Below are 13,232 nucleotides of genomic sequence, written 5' to 3'. Positions count from 1 at the left end.
TCTAGTACTTACTTTTGGGCCATGTATTCTTAACAAGCTTATTACAATAGTGAAAAATAGGTTAGAAGCTGCACATTTAATGATGGTAAGATCAAAGTACGAGCCACATAGTGGAGTAGAAACTAAAAATTATTTAGAATTGAGCAAAAGGGAATTAGAGCGCTTTAGTGAACAAAAAGGGGGTTAAAATAAAAAGGGGGGATATTGTTAGGAAAATAGGGCCTTTTTGTTCATAATATAGAGTTTTCTCACATCCATAGAATAGAGTTTTACTTAGAGTTTTCACTTGTCTGAATATGTTCTCATTTTGCCAGGCATTCCAGTAAGTATCTCTCAAGGACAATTCCGTTACAAACTTTTTAGGGAGTTGAAACTGTTTTAGGGAGTTGATGTTGCTAGGCACCTAAGCACCTGAGCGAGTATCTTTCAAGGACAGTTCCGTTACGGGCTTAGCAAAACATGTACTCTTGTGAAATGCAAGTAAACGTGCCTAGAGATAACATTTCTTGTTTTGAGAAAATTCCCAGATCACAGGGACAACCTTGAGGAAGACTACTGGCCTTCATCCCACGACCACCAAGAGGCAGAAAACGACCACCTAGCAACAGAGTGCGCCTGCGCAGAAAAGACACCAGAACGTCACACATCCGGAAGAGAAGACCCAATAAGTGGGGGGGGACGGGGGACGAAAGCGCGGTAGTTGGAATGACTGCCGCCCAGCGCAGCGCTAATTTGCTTTCGTTTTCTACCATTAATAAATCTTTTTAATTGGATTAGAAAGCCTATTGTGCTCGTTCATAACACTTCTATCAGCTCTTCACTGAACTGGAAACTAAGAATACTCACTTGATTAAAGAAAAAAATTCAGGAAGTGCACTTGGAAATCTTCTTCCTTTACAAGGACTCTAAACTGACTCCAATCAGCTGCACAAGCCCAGGAGATTTGCAGACAATTGGATGAAGACAAAGCCCCCCTGAAGGATTCCTGCATTTTGATGATCCCCATGGTGGATTTGGGGCTTAGTCCAGAATCCTCAGGCACTGAGAGAAGGCTGAAGAAGCTGCTCAAGGAGACAGAAGTAAAACTCCAAGTCCCTTGGATCATCACTGGGCCCCACTGAGGGCAGGGACTGCCAAAGGCTCCCAGGGACTGGAGAGAGCAGATCCTTGAGGCCAGGATTGCAGGGAGCCCAAGGCTTAGAGCAGGGAACTGCAATGCTGAGCAAGGCCTGGGCTGGCTGGGGGAAGCAGAAAGGCCAAGCCCTGAGCCCAGCCTGGCACAGCAGGGCCTGTCCCTCACGGGTGGCTCGGGGCTGTTTGTGGGGCAGGGGGATGTGAGAGGCAGCAAGGACAAATGTCACAAACCTGTGTGACCCTGTAGATCCTCATGGAACCAAGGGGCCAGGGTGACACTGTGCTGCCTCATGGCATCAAGGAGACCATTGTGGAACTCAGAGACCCCAAGGAACCAAGGGTCCATGGTGACCTTGTGCAGCCGCAGTGTCACAGAGGAGCCGTTGTGACACAGCGAGGGCACACGGAGCCGAGGGGCCATTGTGACACATCAGGGCTTTGTGGAACCACTAAGCCACTGTGACATTGTGTCCTGGGTTGTAAGATAAGCTTCTATTCTATTTGCCATCTGTTGGAAGTTGGGCAGGTTTGTTATCTCTCAAGAACAATGGTTTGCTGGAAGAGGTAATGGTTTGTTAATGGGCCATTGACTGATTCAATGCAGGGCTGGTAACATAACAACATCCCATTGTGAGATGTTCCACCCAGAGGGGGAAGCCAAGCACTCTTTTATTGTATAAAGGGGTAGCTTTTGGGGAGACGAAGCAGCTCTCTCTTTGCGGGATTTCGCAGAGAAGCAGGTCCTTCGGCAGGACTCCCGAGAGAAGCAGCTCCTTCGGTGGGATTCCCAGAGAAGCGGCTGGAGCGTGGTGAGGCAGCGGCGGCGGAGCTCGGAGGCAACCCCGGCGCAGAGGAAGACCGGCCCAACTGCCACCAGATCTTCAGAGAAAACTATACCCTTCTAAAGCTCACCACTTCAGCTGCAATTCATCAACCACTGCAAGAGGAGCAGCTATCATTTCAACCGGACTGCTACCAGCACCCCGAATCCTCAGGCTGTGGACTTTTTCACTAGTTTTGTTTGTACCGATTGCATTTGCCTTTTTAAATTGTTATCTAGTTTTCTCCTAGTAAAGAATTGTTACTCCCATTCCCATATCTTTGCCTGAGAGCCTTTTAATTTAAAAATCCTAGTAATTCGGAGGGAGGGGGGTTTACCTTCTCCATTGCACAGGAGGCTTTTGACCTCCTTCACAGACTCCTGTCTTGTCGAACCAAGACACATTGCAAGGCCTCATGGAAGCACGGGGCCACTCTGACACTGCAGAATCAAGGGGAACATTGAGACACTCCAGGGCTTCATGGAACCAAGGAGATCATTGTGACATTGTGGGGTTCCACGCAACCAAGGGAACATGGAACAGGTCTGGCTACCTTGACCACCCAGGGGCCAATTCTCATCTCCCTATGAAACACTGGGACCATGTGCTTTTCTTTCTTATGGGAAAAAAAACATTCACCTCAACTAGGGGCACATGGCCAAAATTGGGCATTTGATGCCAGAATTCCCTATATCCAAGGATAGCTCCCAGATAAAAGCTGCCAGGACTGGCAAGTCTGACTGGCCTTGTCTTCCTGAGGGCTGGCATTTATTTGCCTCAGAAACACGGGGGCTCTGTGCTTTCCTTCCTAATGAAATGGCCAAAATTGAGATTCCACCTCCAAAATGTCATATGTCCAAGGATAGCCCCTAAACAAAAGGGGCCAGGAGCGACAGGTCTGGCTGGCTTGGCCTAAGGCAACCTCTCATCTTCTTCCAGAACACTTGGACTGCACGCTTCTCATACCCATGGGAAAAAAACCCATCTATCTTGACCAAGTGCCCATGGCCAAAACTGGGATTCCACCTCCAAAACAACATACAGCTAATGATTGCTCCCAAGTGAAATGCCAGGAAAGACAAGTCTGGCTGCCCTCGGACCCTTGGGGGCTGTCTCTCACCTGCCTCGAAACACTGGGGCTTGCTGCTTTCCTTCCTATGGAAATGAACTGTCCTTATGTATGAAGAAATGACCAAAAATGGAATTCAACCTCAGAAATTCCCTCTATCCAAGGGTTGCTTTCAGACAAAAGCTACCAGGACAGAGAGGTCTGGCTGCCTTAGGCCTTTGATGGCTGCCTTTCATCTGCCCCTCAAACACCGGTGTTCCATCCATTCCTTCCTCCATAAAATAACCATCCTTCTCCTCCAGGTGTCCATGTCTGAAACTGGGATGCCACCTCTAAAATTCCCTATATCCAAGGGTTGCTCCCAGCCAAAATCTGTCAGTACTGTCAAGTCTGTCTGGCCTTGGCCTCTGGTGGCTGCCCCTGCCACACTGGGGCTCGGTGCTTTCCTTCCCATGGAGATCACTGTGACACTGTGGGCACCTCATGGAACCAAGGGGATCATTGTGGCACCACTGGAGCCCATGGAACCAAGGGGCCATGGTGACAACGCGGGGCTTCATGGACCCAGAGACCATTATGACTCTGTGGGGCCTGATGGAACCATGGAGAGCATTCCGACCCTTCAGGGCCCTGTGTCACCAAGGGGGCATTGTGACACCTCAGGGCCTCCTGGAAGCAAGGGACCATTGGGACACTGTGGGGCCACATGGAAGCGAGGGAACATGGAACAGGTCTGTCTGGCTTGGCCTGCCAGGGGCCACCTGACAGGTCTGGCTGATCTCAGAATATCAAGGTCTGCCTCTCATCAGCTCCTGGAGCACTGGAGCTCCATGCTCTCCTCTGTATGGAAATAACCGTCTGTTATTTCACATGTCCATTGCCAAAATTGGTACCCTCCCTACAAAATTTCCTATTTGTAAGGGTATCTCTCAGAACACAATCTGGTGGCTCTGGCTGGCCTTTGCCTCTTGTGGTCACCTCTCATCCGCCCCTAAAACAGTGGTGCTCTGTTTCTTCATTCCTGTGGAAAAAAAAACTGGTCTTCATGTCTGGGGACCATGGCCAAAATTAGAATTAGCCACCGAGCCCAGCCGGGCTCACAGAACTATCTGCAGCCCTGGGCAGATATTGACTCTGCCAGTGCTGCCATCCTCCCTCCAGTGAGAGAAAAGGACACAGGGCAGGGAGCAACATGAACACACCGAGGGCAGGGAAGGGGAAGTTGAGTCTCAGAATGGAGGGATGAGTGGATGCCTTGATCTTGGGGCTGAAATCCTCTGCTGAAGCTATGGAGAAGGATGTCATTGATACATCAGACACTCCTTTTCCCTATAAGGCATTGAAAAGTATGGGGAGATGACTTGTTCAGCAAAGGCCTCCATGCTGAAGTGAGCAAATGTTGCAGTAGGTGTGATCCCATGAGAAGTTTGAACAGAGAAAGAGAGAAGAGTGATGAGACCCTGTGCCCTCAGGAAGAGGAAGACCTCTGTTCCCAGAGATGAAGATGATTTCAGAAATAGGTGAAAAGAACTTTTGCTATTAAACAGCTCATCTTTTAAGTAATATCCCATAACATTGGCTATAAAGACAGCTGTGGGAAAAGCTGTGGAAAAATGGGAGGGACTTCACAATTACAGATTTTCCTGGGCATCTGCTATTCATGGAAATTAAAAGCCATGAGATAACTGTTTTCTTGTGGAGAAGTCTCCATAACATTAACAAGAGGAACTTTTCTCCCTTTTAGCTGACAATTTAGGTTTGATCTCTTTACACTGTCAGGTTGTACGAAGAGGGGAAGTGTTCTGAAAGTTTTGTCCTGATTCTTTTTACCCTTTCTTTTAGTTACTGTTAATAAACTTTTCTTTAGAAATTTAAACGTTTATTTTAAAGTTCTGAGCCTACTTTGCCTTTCTCCTAATCCTATCTCACAGCAGAAAATGAGTAAGTATATTCTAGCGAGTGCACTGGTAATTAGCCAACACTGAATCCACCACACTAATTAATGCATTGGCCAAGAAATCTCAAATTGGCAAACCAAAACCACTACAGAAACTTCCTGTCATGGTTTGACACTGGCACAATGCCAGTGCCCCCATGAAAATGTGATCCCTACCTTGAATGCTGTGAAGTGGAACCTAGAATAGAGTAAAGCAGGCCCAAGCTTAATAACAGGAAAAAAAACTTTATTAAACTACTACTACAAAAGAAAAGAGAAAACTAAAGAAGGGAAAAAAAAAAACACACAAAGATCCAAATGAAAACCTTGCAAAACATTCCTCCCCCCACCACCCAACTCCAACAAACCACAGTGAGACACAATCTGGACCCCAATCAGGTTTCCACCCTCCAAACAACCGATACTCAGTCCATCGAGGAACAGAGTCTCTCCTGTGCCACAGACCCCCCAAGAAACACAGCTTCACATCCTGTGTTTCCATGTCACACATGGCACCGCCCGGAGAAAAAGTTTGCCATGGTGACCCTTCTCCTTTCCATGCACAGTGCTCTCACCACAATGCATGGATGGACAGACTGCTCTTAGGATTTTTTCCTTTCAAGGATGCCCTGCCAAGAGGGGAGAAAACAACAGTTCAGTTTTTCATTGTTTGGGACCACAGTCCCCCCCATTTTCCCCTGGGGCCGAGGGCTGAAGAACAGAGACCTTCTTCTCTTCTCTTTCCTTTCCAGGGCAAGGGGGCGCCACCACAAACCCCCTAACCTTTTCTCTGTTCACTCCAATTTTGTCTTTTGCCCAGCTGAAGCAGGTCTCTTGACTCACTGGCATCCTCCCAAAACACAGTCCCTCTTGAAGGAGAAGACTGGTTCAGGTTGTGACTAACACAGAAAAGTCCAGCCAAAAGCCACTCCTTGTCCCCCTCCCCTCTAGAATTCCTCCTTCCAACATCCCAGGGTCCAAGGTGTCCCTCTTCCTCTCTTTCAAACCGAGGAGGGGAAAGGAAAATTCACAAAGCTTTCATTTTCTCAAGAAAGGGTTAAAAGTCCGAACTCCCAGGGATGGCTCGATGCCCGGACATCCAGCAACTCCCACAAAACTGGGCACCTTGGAGTTCCCTCCGCTCCTCCTTCCTTGTGGTGGAATTGCTGACAGGACAGGACCGCTGCCGTCTCTTTCTCTCTCCCCCTCGGGAGAGAAACCGGGGGACCTACTCCAATGTGTTGAGCCAGGGGTGTGTAACTGGGACAAGTGAATATACTTTTGAATGTCCTTGTTAAATATCCTGATTAATCAACCTCAATTAATTGTTGAAATCAGGGGCCGGGTGTGCCTCATCCCCACTGGGACACCTGGAAACTTCCAATAAAGATCTGGTTTTTACTTTACTGTTCTAACACTGTTGCAAGGGCTTTTTTCTCCTTTAATTATAGACAACAGGGCGATGATAGAAGCAGACAGAAATTGTAATCCCAGAGTGACAGAACATTCTGAGTTGAAAGGGACACACAGGATGATCAAAGGAATGTTCGAACATTTACAGCGACTCCAGAACTGTGACTTTGGGTGGTCAGTGTCTCTGCTGGGAGCCTCCCAAAGGGCCTTCAGCCACTCTTCAGCCCTGGGCAGCAGCAGCATCACCTCTGCAGGGCCCAGCAGGGCTCTCCTGAGCTGCCCTTGCCCAGCTGCACACAGAGCCTGCCCCAGCCAGGGCCCTGCACACAGGCAGGTTTCTGTAGGGCCGGGCCGAGGGCACACAGGGTGGGATGGGCTCTGTGAGCGCTGGCAGGGACAAGGCACCTCTCAGGAGGGGATGTCCAGGCCCAGGGAGATGCTCAGGGAAGCAGAGGGGGCTGAACAGAGCAGTGCTGGGGGAACAAGTCCATCCAGCCCCTCACCTTCCCTCAGCCACAGGGAATCCTTTGCCTCTCACATCTCTCAGTGGGAAACTCTGAGTGCAGCAGGAATTCTGGGGATTTCTGACTTCAGAGGGCCAGCAATTATGTGTAGGTAGGAAAACAGTTCCTAAATACAACTCCTGCCATCTGTTAGACCTGGAAATGGAGATGGCACCAAGCCTTTCTACATTAGGAGTGATATCCCTGACCAATCCTGAATATCCAGCCTTGTTCCTCTGCCCCAAGGCCACAAACCCATGGCAGAAGGGAAGGGATGGCTCCTCGAGAGCCCCCACACACAGGCCTGGCTGTTCCTGGCAGACTCAGCCAGCACAACTGGAGCTCAGGCAGGGACCTGGGTGAAGGTTTTCCCAGAGCAGGAACAAGGGTGGGTGAGTTCCAGCAGGACAGGCTGCAGGGAATGGCCCAGTTTTGGCTCCAAGCAGCCTCTCCTGACTTGTCCTTGTCCTTTCTCCATGAACAGGTGCCCATGTGCAGCCACAGCAAATGTCCAACAGCAGCTCCATCAGCCACTTCCTCCTGCTGGCACTGGCAGACACGCGGCAGCTGCAGCTCCTGCACTTCTGCCTCTTCCTGGGCATCTCCCTGGCTGCCCTCCTGGGCAACGGCCTCATCATCAGCGCCGTAGCCTGCGGCCACCACCTGCACACGCCCATGTTCTTCTTCCTGCTCAACCTGGCCCTCAGCGACCTGGGCTCCATCTGCACCACTCTCCCCAAAGCCATGCACAATTCCCTCTGGGACACCAGGAACATCTCCTACACAGGATGTGCTGCTCAGCTTTTTTCTTTCTGTTCTTCCTTGGAACAGAGATTTCCCTCCTGACCATCATGTGCTACGACCGCTGTGTGTCCATCTGCAAACCTCTGCACTACGGGACCCTCCTGGGCAGCAGAGCTTGTGCCCACATGGCAGCAGCTGCCTGGGCCAGTGCCTTTCTCAATGCTCTGCTGCACACAGCCAATACATTTTCCCTGCCCCTGTGCCATGGCAATGCCCTGGGCCAGTTCTTCTGTGAAATCCCCCAGATCCTCAAGCTCTCCTGCTTCAAATCCTACCTCAGGGAACTTGGGCTCATTGCAGTTAGTGTCTGTTTGGCATTTGGTTGTTTTGTGTTCATTGTTTTCTCCTATGTGCAGATCTTCAGGGCTGTGCTGAGGATCCCCTCTGAGCAGGGACGGCACAAAGCCTTTTCCACCTGCCTCCCTCACCTGGCAGTGGTCTCCCTGTTTTTCAGCACTATAATGTTTGCTTACCTGAAGCCCCCCTCGATGTCCTCCCCATCCCTGGATCTGGCCCTGTCAGTTCTGTACTCGGTGGTGCCTCCAGCCCTGAACCCCCTCATCTACAGCCTGAGGAACCAGGAGCTCAAGGCTGCACTGAGGACACTGATGACTGGATGCCTTCAGGAACATTAAACTGCTGGTCAATTTCTGCAAATCATTGTAATAAAAGTCATCTTTGATACTTCTTGTTCATTTAGTTGTGGGGATTTTTTTCCTTTGATTTATTTTTTTTCATATTATCCACACTACATATGGAGAGTTTTGTGGAAGAATGGCTTCGTGAGAAAGGACATGACTACGTGCAGTTAGTGAAGCAGTAGCTGAAAATTGCACAGTGCAGCAATAGCAGATGTAGCAATAATATCTTATGTCCTTGGCTAAGCTGGTTCTCAACAGTAGAATGTTCAGCAAAAAGATAAATGTAAGGGAAAACAAAGCAAGCTTAGAAAGCTCTAAAGGCGGGGTTGACCTGTTTTTCATACACCAATGATGAGCTTAAATTTTGCAATATGCATGAGCTTCATTATAACGGGTATAACTATACATGTGTGCTTGAAATAAACTGAGACTTGTTGACATTATAGAATGGACTTGTCTCCCGTCATTTTTCGCCACAAAATGGTGACCCGATCGACGTGATAGGCGCCACGGTGGAGTGACGAAAAAGGGTTCGGGTCCTGATGCAGCCAGGACGGCAAAAGTGCTGAATTGAAATAGAGTGCACCGTGCCCCAGGTGACTGCAGAGGCAAGCCTGGCCGATACGTGCTGCCGACGACCTCGGAGGGCTGCAACAGCGCTGACAATATAGGTATGGAGAGGCAAGCAGCATATGATTTATTTACTGCATTCTTGCAGAAAAGGCAGATTAAAGGCATTGATTTGCAAAAAGATCTGCCAGGGTTATTAACATATGGGTATTCTAAGGGGTTCTTTGTAAATCCTCATACAGTACATGAGTTGTCTGAGTGGCGTAAGTTTGGGGATAAACTGTGGGAGGAAGTTTTAGATGATGATAAGACAGCTAAAAAGTTGGGAAAGTGGTGGAAGATAGTTCACAATGAATTATTACAACATCAGGCAGAAAAGAAAGCTGCCGAGCAGAGAACTTCAGCACTAGAGAAAAATAGAGGTTTTAGCGGGGAGGATTGGTTGCCTGGTGTTTCCATGCCACCTGCTGTGTCTACAGTGGAGTTACCTCCATTGCCACCCGTGCCTGAGGACACGGAAACAGAGTCCCGTTGTGAGCCCACGGCTCCTCCAGTCCCCTCAGAACAGAAATCGACAGTTTGTCGAAGTTTGTCTGCCAGTAAGCCGACCCCTAGGGCAGAGTCTGACCTAACGGAGGCTCTGGCCAGGGAACGGAGGGAAGTTTGGGCGACTTTGGCAAGAGAGGAGCTGGACAAAGGAGATGGGCAGGCTTTGGAACTAGCAGCAGGCAGGCGGAGGGTTAACAGCTCAGATTACACCGTTAGATTGGAAGTTGTTGTCACAGTTGCGAGCTACAGTGAGTCAATTTGGAGTTACTAGTGAACCGGCTAGGCAGATATTGGATTATGTTTGGAGTACTAATATATTGCTACCAGGAGATTGTAGAAGTCTTGCTAAGCTTATTTTCTCGCCACATCAGAGGCTTTTGTTTGGTGCACATTGGCAGGCAGAAGTTAATGAAGCTGTAGCTATACAAAGACAGCCTGGAGATCCTCTTCATGGAGTAACTATGGATGAATTGATGGGCTTAGGACCATATTTTCGCACTGAGGCACAAGCTATGCTAGGACCTGAAAAGTGTCGAGAGGCAATGCGACTAGCTCGAAGGGCTATAGATAAGGTGAAAGACCCGGGAGGTTTGCCAGCATATATGGGAATTAAACAAGGAAGGGATGAGACTTTTGGAGCGTTTATTGATAAGGCAGCGGCAGCAATAGAGAGAGCTGGAGTGCCTGAGTTTATGCGTGGATCATTGTTGAAGCAGTGTGCTTTGCAAAATTGTAATGCTTCTACAAGAAGTGTGTTAAACACATTAGGAGCTCATTGGACTATAGAAGATGCATTAGAGAGGATGGCTACTATACCAACGGGGCAGCAGGCATTTTTAGTTGAGGCTATTAAAGAGCTGGGGGAGGGATTAAAAGAGCAGGCAAAAGCTTCACAGACACAAGTGTTAGCTGCTCTTGCACCCCTCCAAGCGTCAGTAGCAACCCAGGGAAATGTTTACGGCAGCCGTATGAGATGTTTCCGATGTGGAGGGACAGGACACGTTCGGTGAGAATGCTCTGCTGCTGGAATATGGTGTCCTAAGTACAAATCGGATACTCATAACATTGCTGCCTGTAAGAGGAGACCGGGAAACGCCCGAAACAGCGCGAACAAGAGCAGCCGCGCTCCGACACAAATAGCTGCTCCAGCTTGTCCAACAGGACACCTTGCGTTCAGCCACAAGAGGGAGCCTCGGGATGGACTTGGCAGCCGCAGTAGAAGTGACTTTAATGACACCACAGCCGCAGAAGGTCCCCACTGGAGTTAATAGACCTATTATAATAGAGGGCAGGACAATGGGAGCTTTGTTATTGGGAAGATCATCGGCCTCTATGCTTGGATCATTTGTGCTGCCTGGTGTCATTGATGCAGACTATACTGGTGAAATTATGATTATGGTTCATACTCCATTTCCTCCTATTCGGATTAATAAAGGACAAAGGATCGCTCAATTGGTTCCTCTGGAGCAAGTTACTAAGGCTGTATCCTCACGGAAAAGCCGTGGAGGAGATGGATTTGGATCTACAGGAGGCTTGACTCTATTAACTTTGGATCTAAATGACAGACCAAGAAAAGAGGTTTTGTTGGAGTATAAGGGACAAAAATGCATGCTTACAGGTTTGCTGGACACGGGTGCTGATTCAAGTATTATTGCACCACAGTGTTGGCCTGCACATTGGCCCTTACAGCCAGCTGCTACAGCAGTAACAGGAGTTGGAGGTTTAACTCTTGCAAGTCGCTCTCCACCTCTTACTGTCTCAATAGATGGTAAAGTCATAAAGGCAATATTTTCTGTTGTTCAGTTACCACCTACGGTGCAATGCCTAGTTAGGCGAGACATTTTAACACAGTTAGGGGTTGTCCTGACAAATGAGCACCCTTTGGGATAATAGCCATTGCTTGGACTTTCCCGATTCCCATAATTTGGAAAAGTGATGAGCCTATATGGGTAAAGCAATGGCCTTTAAAAAGGGAAAGTCTGCAACATGCTCATACCTTGGTCACTGAACAATATCAACAAGGACATCTGAAATTGTCTACAAGTCCTTGGAATACCCCTATCCTTGTGATAAAGAAAAAGTCAGGGAAATATCGTTTGCTACATGACTTGCGGGAGGTTAATAAACAGATGGAGCCAATGGGTGCACTACAGCCAGGTCTGCCTAATCCAGCAATGCTACCTGAAGGATGGCCTCTATTGATAATAGACCTCAAAGATTGCTTTTTTACAATAGCCTTGCATGACAGGGATACAAAGCGCTTTGCATTTACTTTGCCAGCTCTGAACAGAGAAGGTCCAGATCAAAGATTTGAATGGACGGTTTTGCCTCAGGGTATGCGTAACAGCCCTACTTTATGTTAACTTTATGTAGATTCTGCATTACAACCATTGAGGCAACAGTGGCCACAAGCTATCATTTATCACTATATGGATGATATTTTGATTGCTCAGCCTAAGTCATTTACAAGTCAACAGGTTAAACATGTACAAAATTTGCTGGGACGTTTCAAGCTTGTTGTGGCCCCAGAGAAAATACAGTTAACTTCTCCTTGGAAATACTTGGGATGGACATTGTCTCAAAGCTTGGTAATGCCTCAGAAATTAGAACTGAAAACACAGATTGTTACTTTAAATGATGCTCAGAAATTACTAGGTGATTTACAATGGCTTAAACCTACAGTGGGCCTTCCAAATGAACTGTTAGATTCTCTTAGACCCTTATTGAAGGGCACAGACCCAACAACACCAGTGACCCTTATTCCTCAGCAGAAAAGAACTCTTCAGCAAATTACAGACTGTGTGATTCAGGGTCGTGTACATCGACGAATACTGGGAATCCCGCTTAATCTCACTATATGGTGTGGTAAAAAACATTTGCTGGGAGCTTTAACCCAGCTAGAAACAAAAACGGGGGAGATAAGGGTGTTGGAATGGCTATCCCCTCCACTTCAGCAAACAAAAACTCTAATTCAAAAAATTGAACTGTTAGTAGCTTTGATAAAACGGGGTCGTGAGAGAATTTTGCAGGTTGATGGGCGAGAGCCTGAACTAATACAGCTTCCTATGAAAAAGGACTCTTTACAATGGTATTTGGTCAATAGTGAAGAACTGCAGGAAGCTCTGTTAGGAATAGGAGGTGCTGTCATAACTGAAAGTATTAAAAATCCTCCATTACAGTGGATTGGAAAATTGAGTTGGATGGTTCAGCCACAGCGAGAAAAGGAGCCGATTCCTGGTGCAATAACAGCATACACAGATGCAGGGAAGAGGTCAAGAACAGCAGCAATTACATGGCAGGAGCAGGGAGTCTGGAATCATTAAATTCTTACTGCAAATGACTCAGATACCCTTCAGACCTTGGAGTTAGCAGCTGTGGTATGGGCTCTAACAGTCCTGAAGGGGCCTTTGAATATTGTTACAGATTCCTTGTATGTAGTTGGTGTTGTGGAAAGAATAGAGGATGCTGCTATCGAGGAAGTACAGAATCAGAGACTATTTGAACTGTTCATACAACTTCAAAAAGCAGTAAAAATCCGAGAACATCCTTATGCTATCATTCATATAAGAAGTCACAAATGGGAAATTGGCTTAGGAGAGGGTAATGCTCGGGCAGATAAGCTCGTTGCAGTGACTCAAACTTCTCCTTTATCAGGGCAAATGCTTGCTAGGGAGGAACATTCTATGTTTCATCAGAATGCAAAAGGGTTACAACGGGAGTTTGGAATATCCCATGCAGATGCCACTGCTATAGTGAGAGCTTGTCCTATCTGTAGTCATCATAATGGGGGTC

General features: G+C 47.8%; 1 protein-coding gene across 1 annotated transcript; it reads left to right on the top strand.

Annotated features, from left to right (window-relative positions):
* Positions 1-7,727: 7,727 nt before the first annotated feature.
* Positions 7,728-8,315, top strand: LOC144246963 (olfactory receptor 14J1-like). The gene has a single exon (XM_077785994.1). It carries the CDS (start codon positions 7,728-7,730, stop codon positions 8,313-8,315), a length of 588 nt encoding a protein of 195 aa, XP_077642120.1.
* Positions 8,316-13,232: the final 4,917 nt, after the last annotated feature.

This window comes from Lonchura striata, chromosome 11 (genome assembly GCF_046129695.1).
Source record: "Lonchura striata isolate bLonStr1 chromosome 11, bLonStr1.mat, whole genome shotgun sequence".
NCBI lineage: Eukaryota > Metazoa > Chordata > Aves > Passeriformes > Estrildidae > Lonchura > Lonchura striata.
Note: the sequence above shows the minus strand (reverse complement) of the source record. Positions and strands in the feature narration are given on the sequence as shown.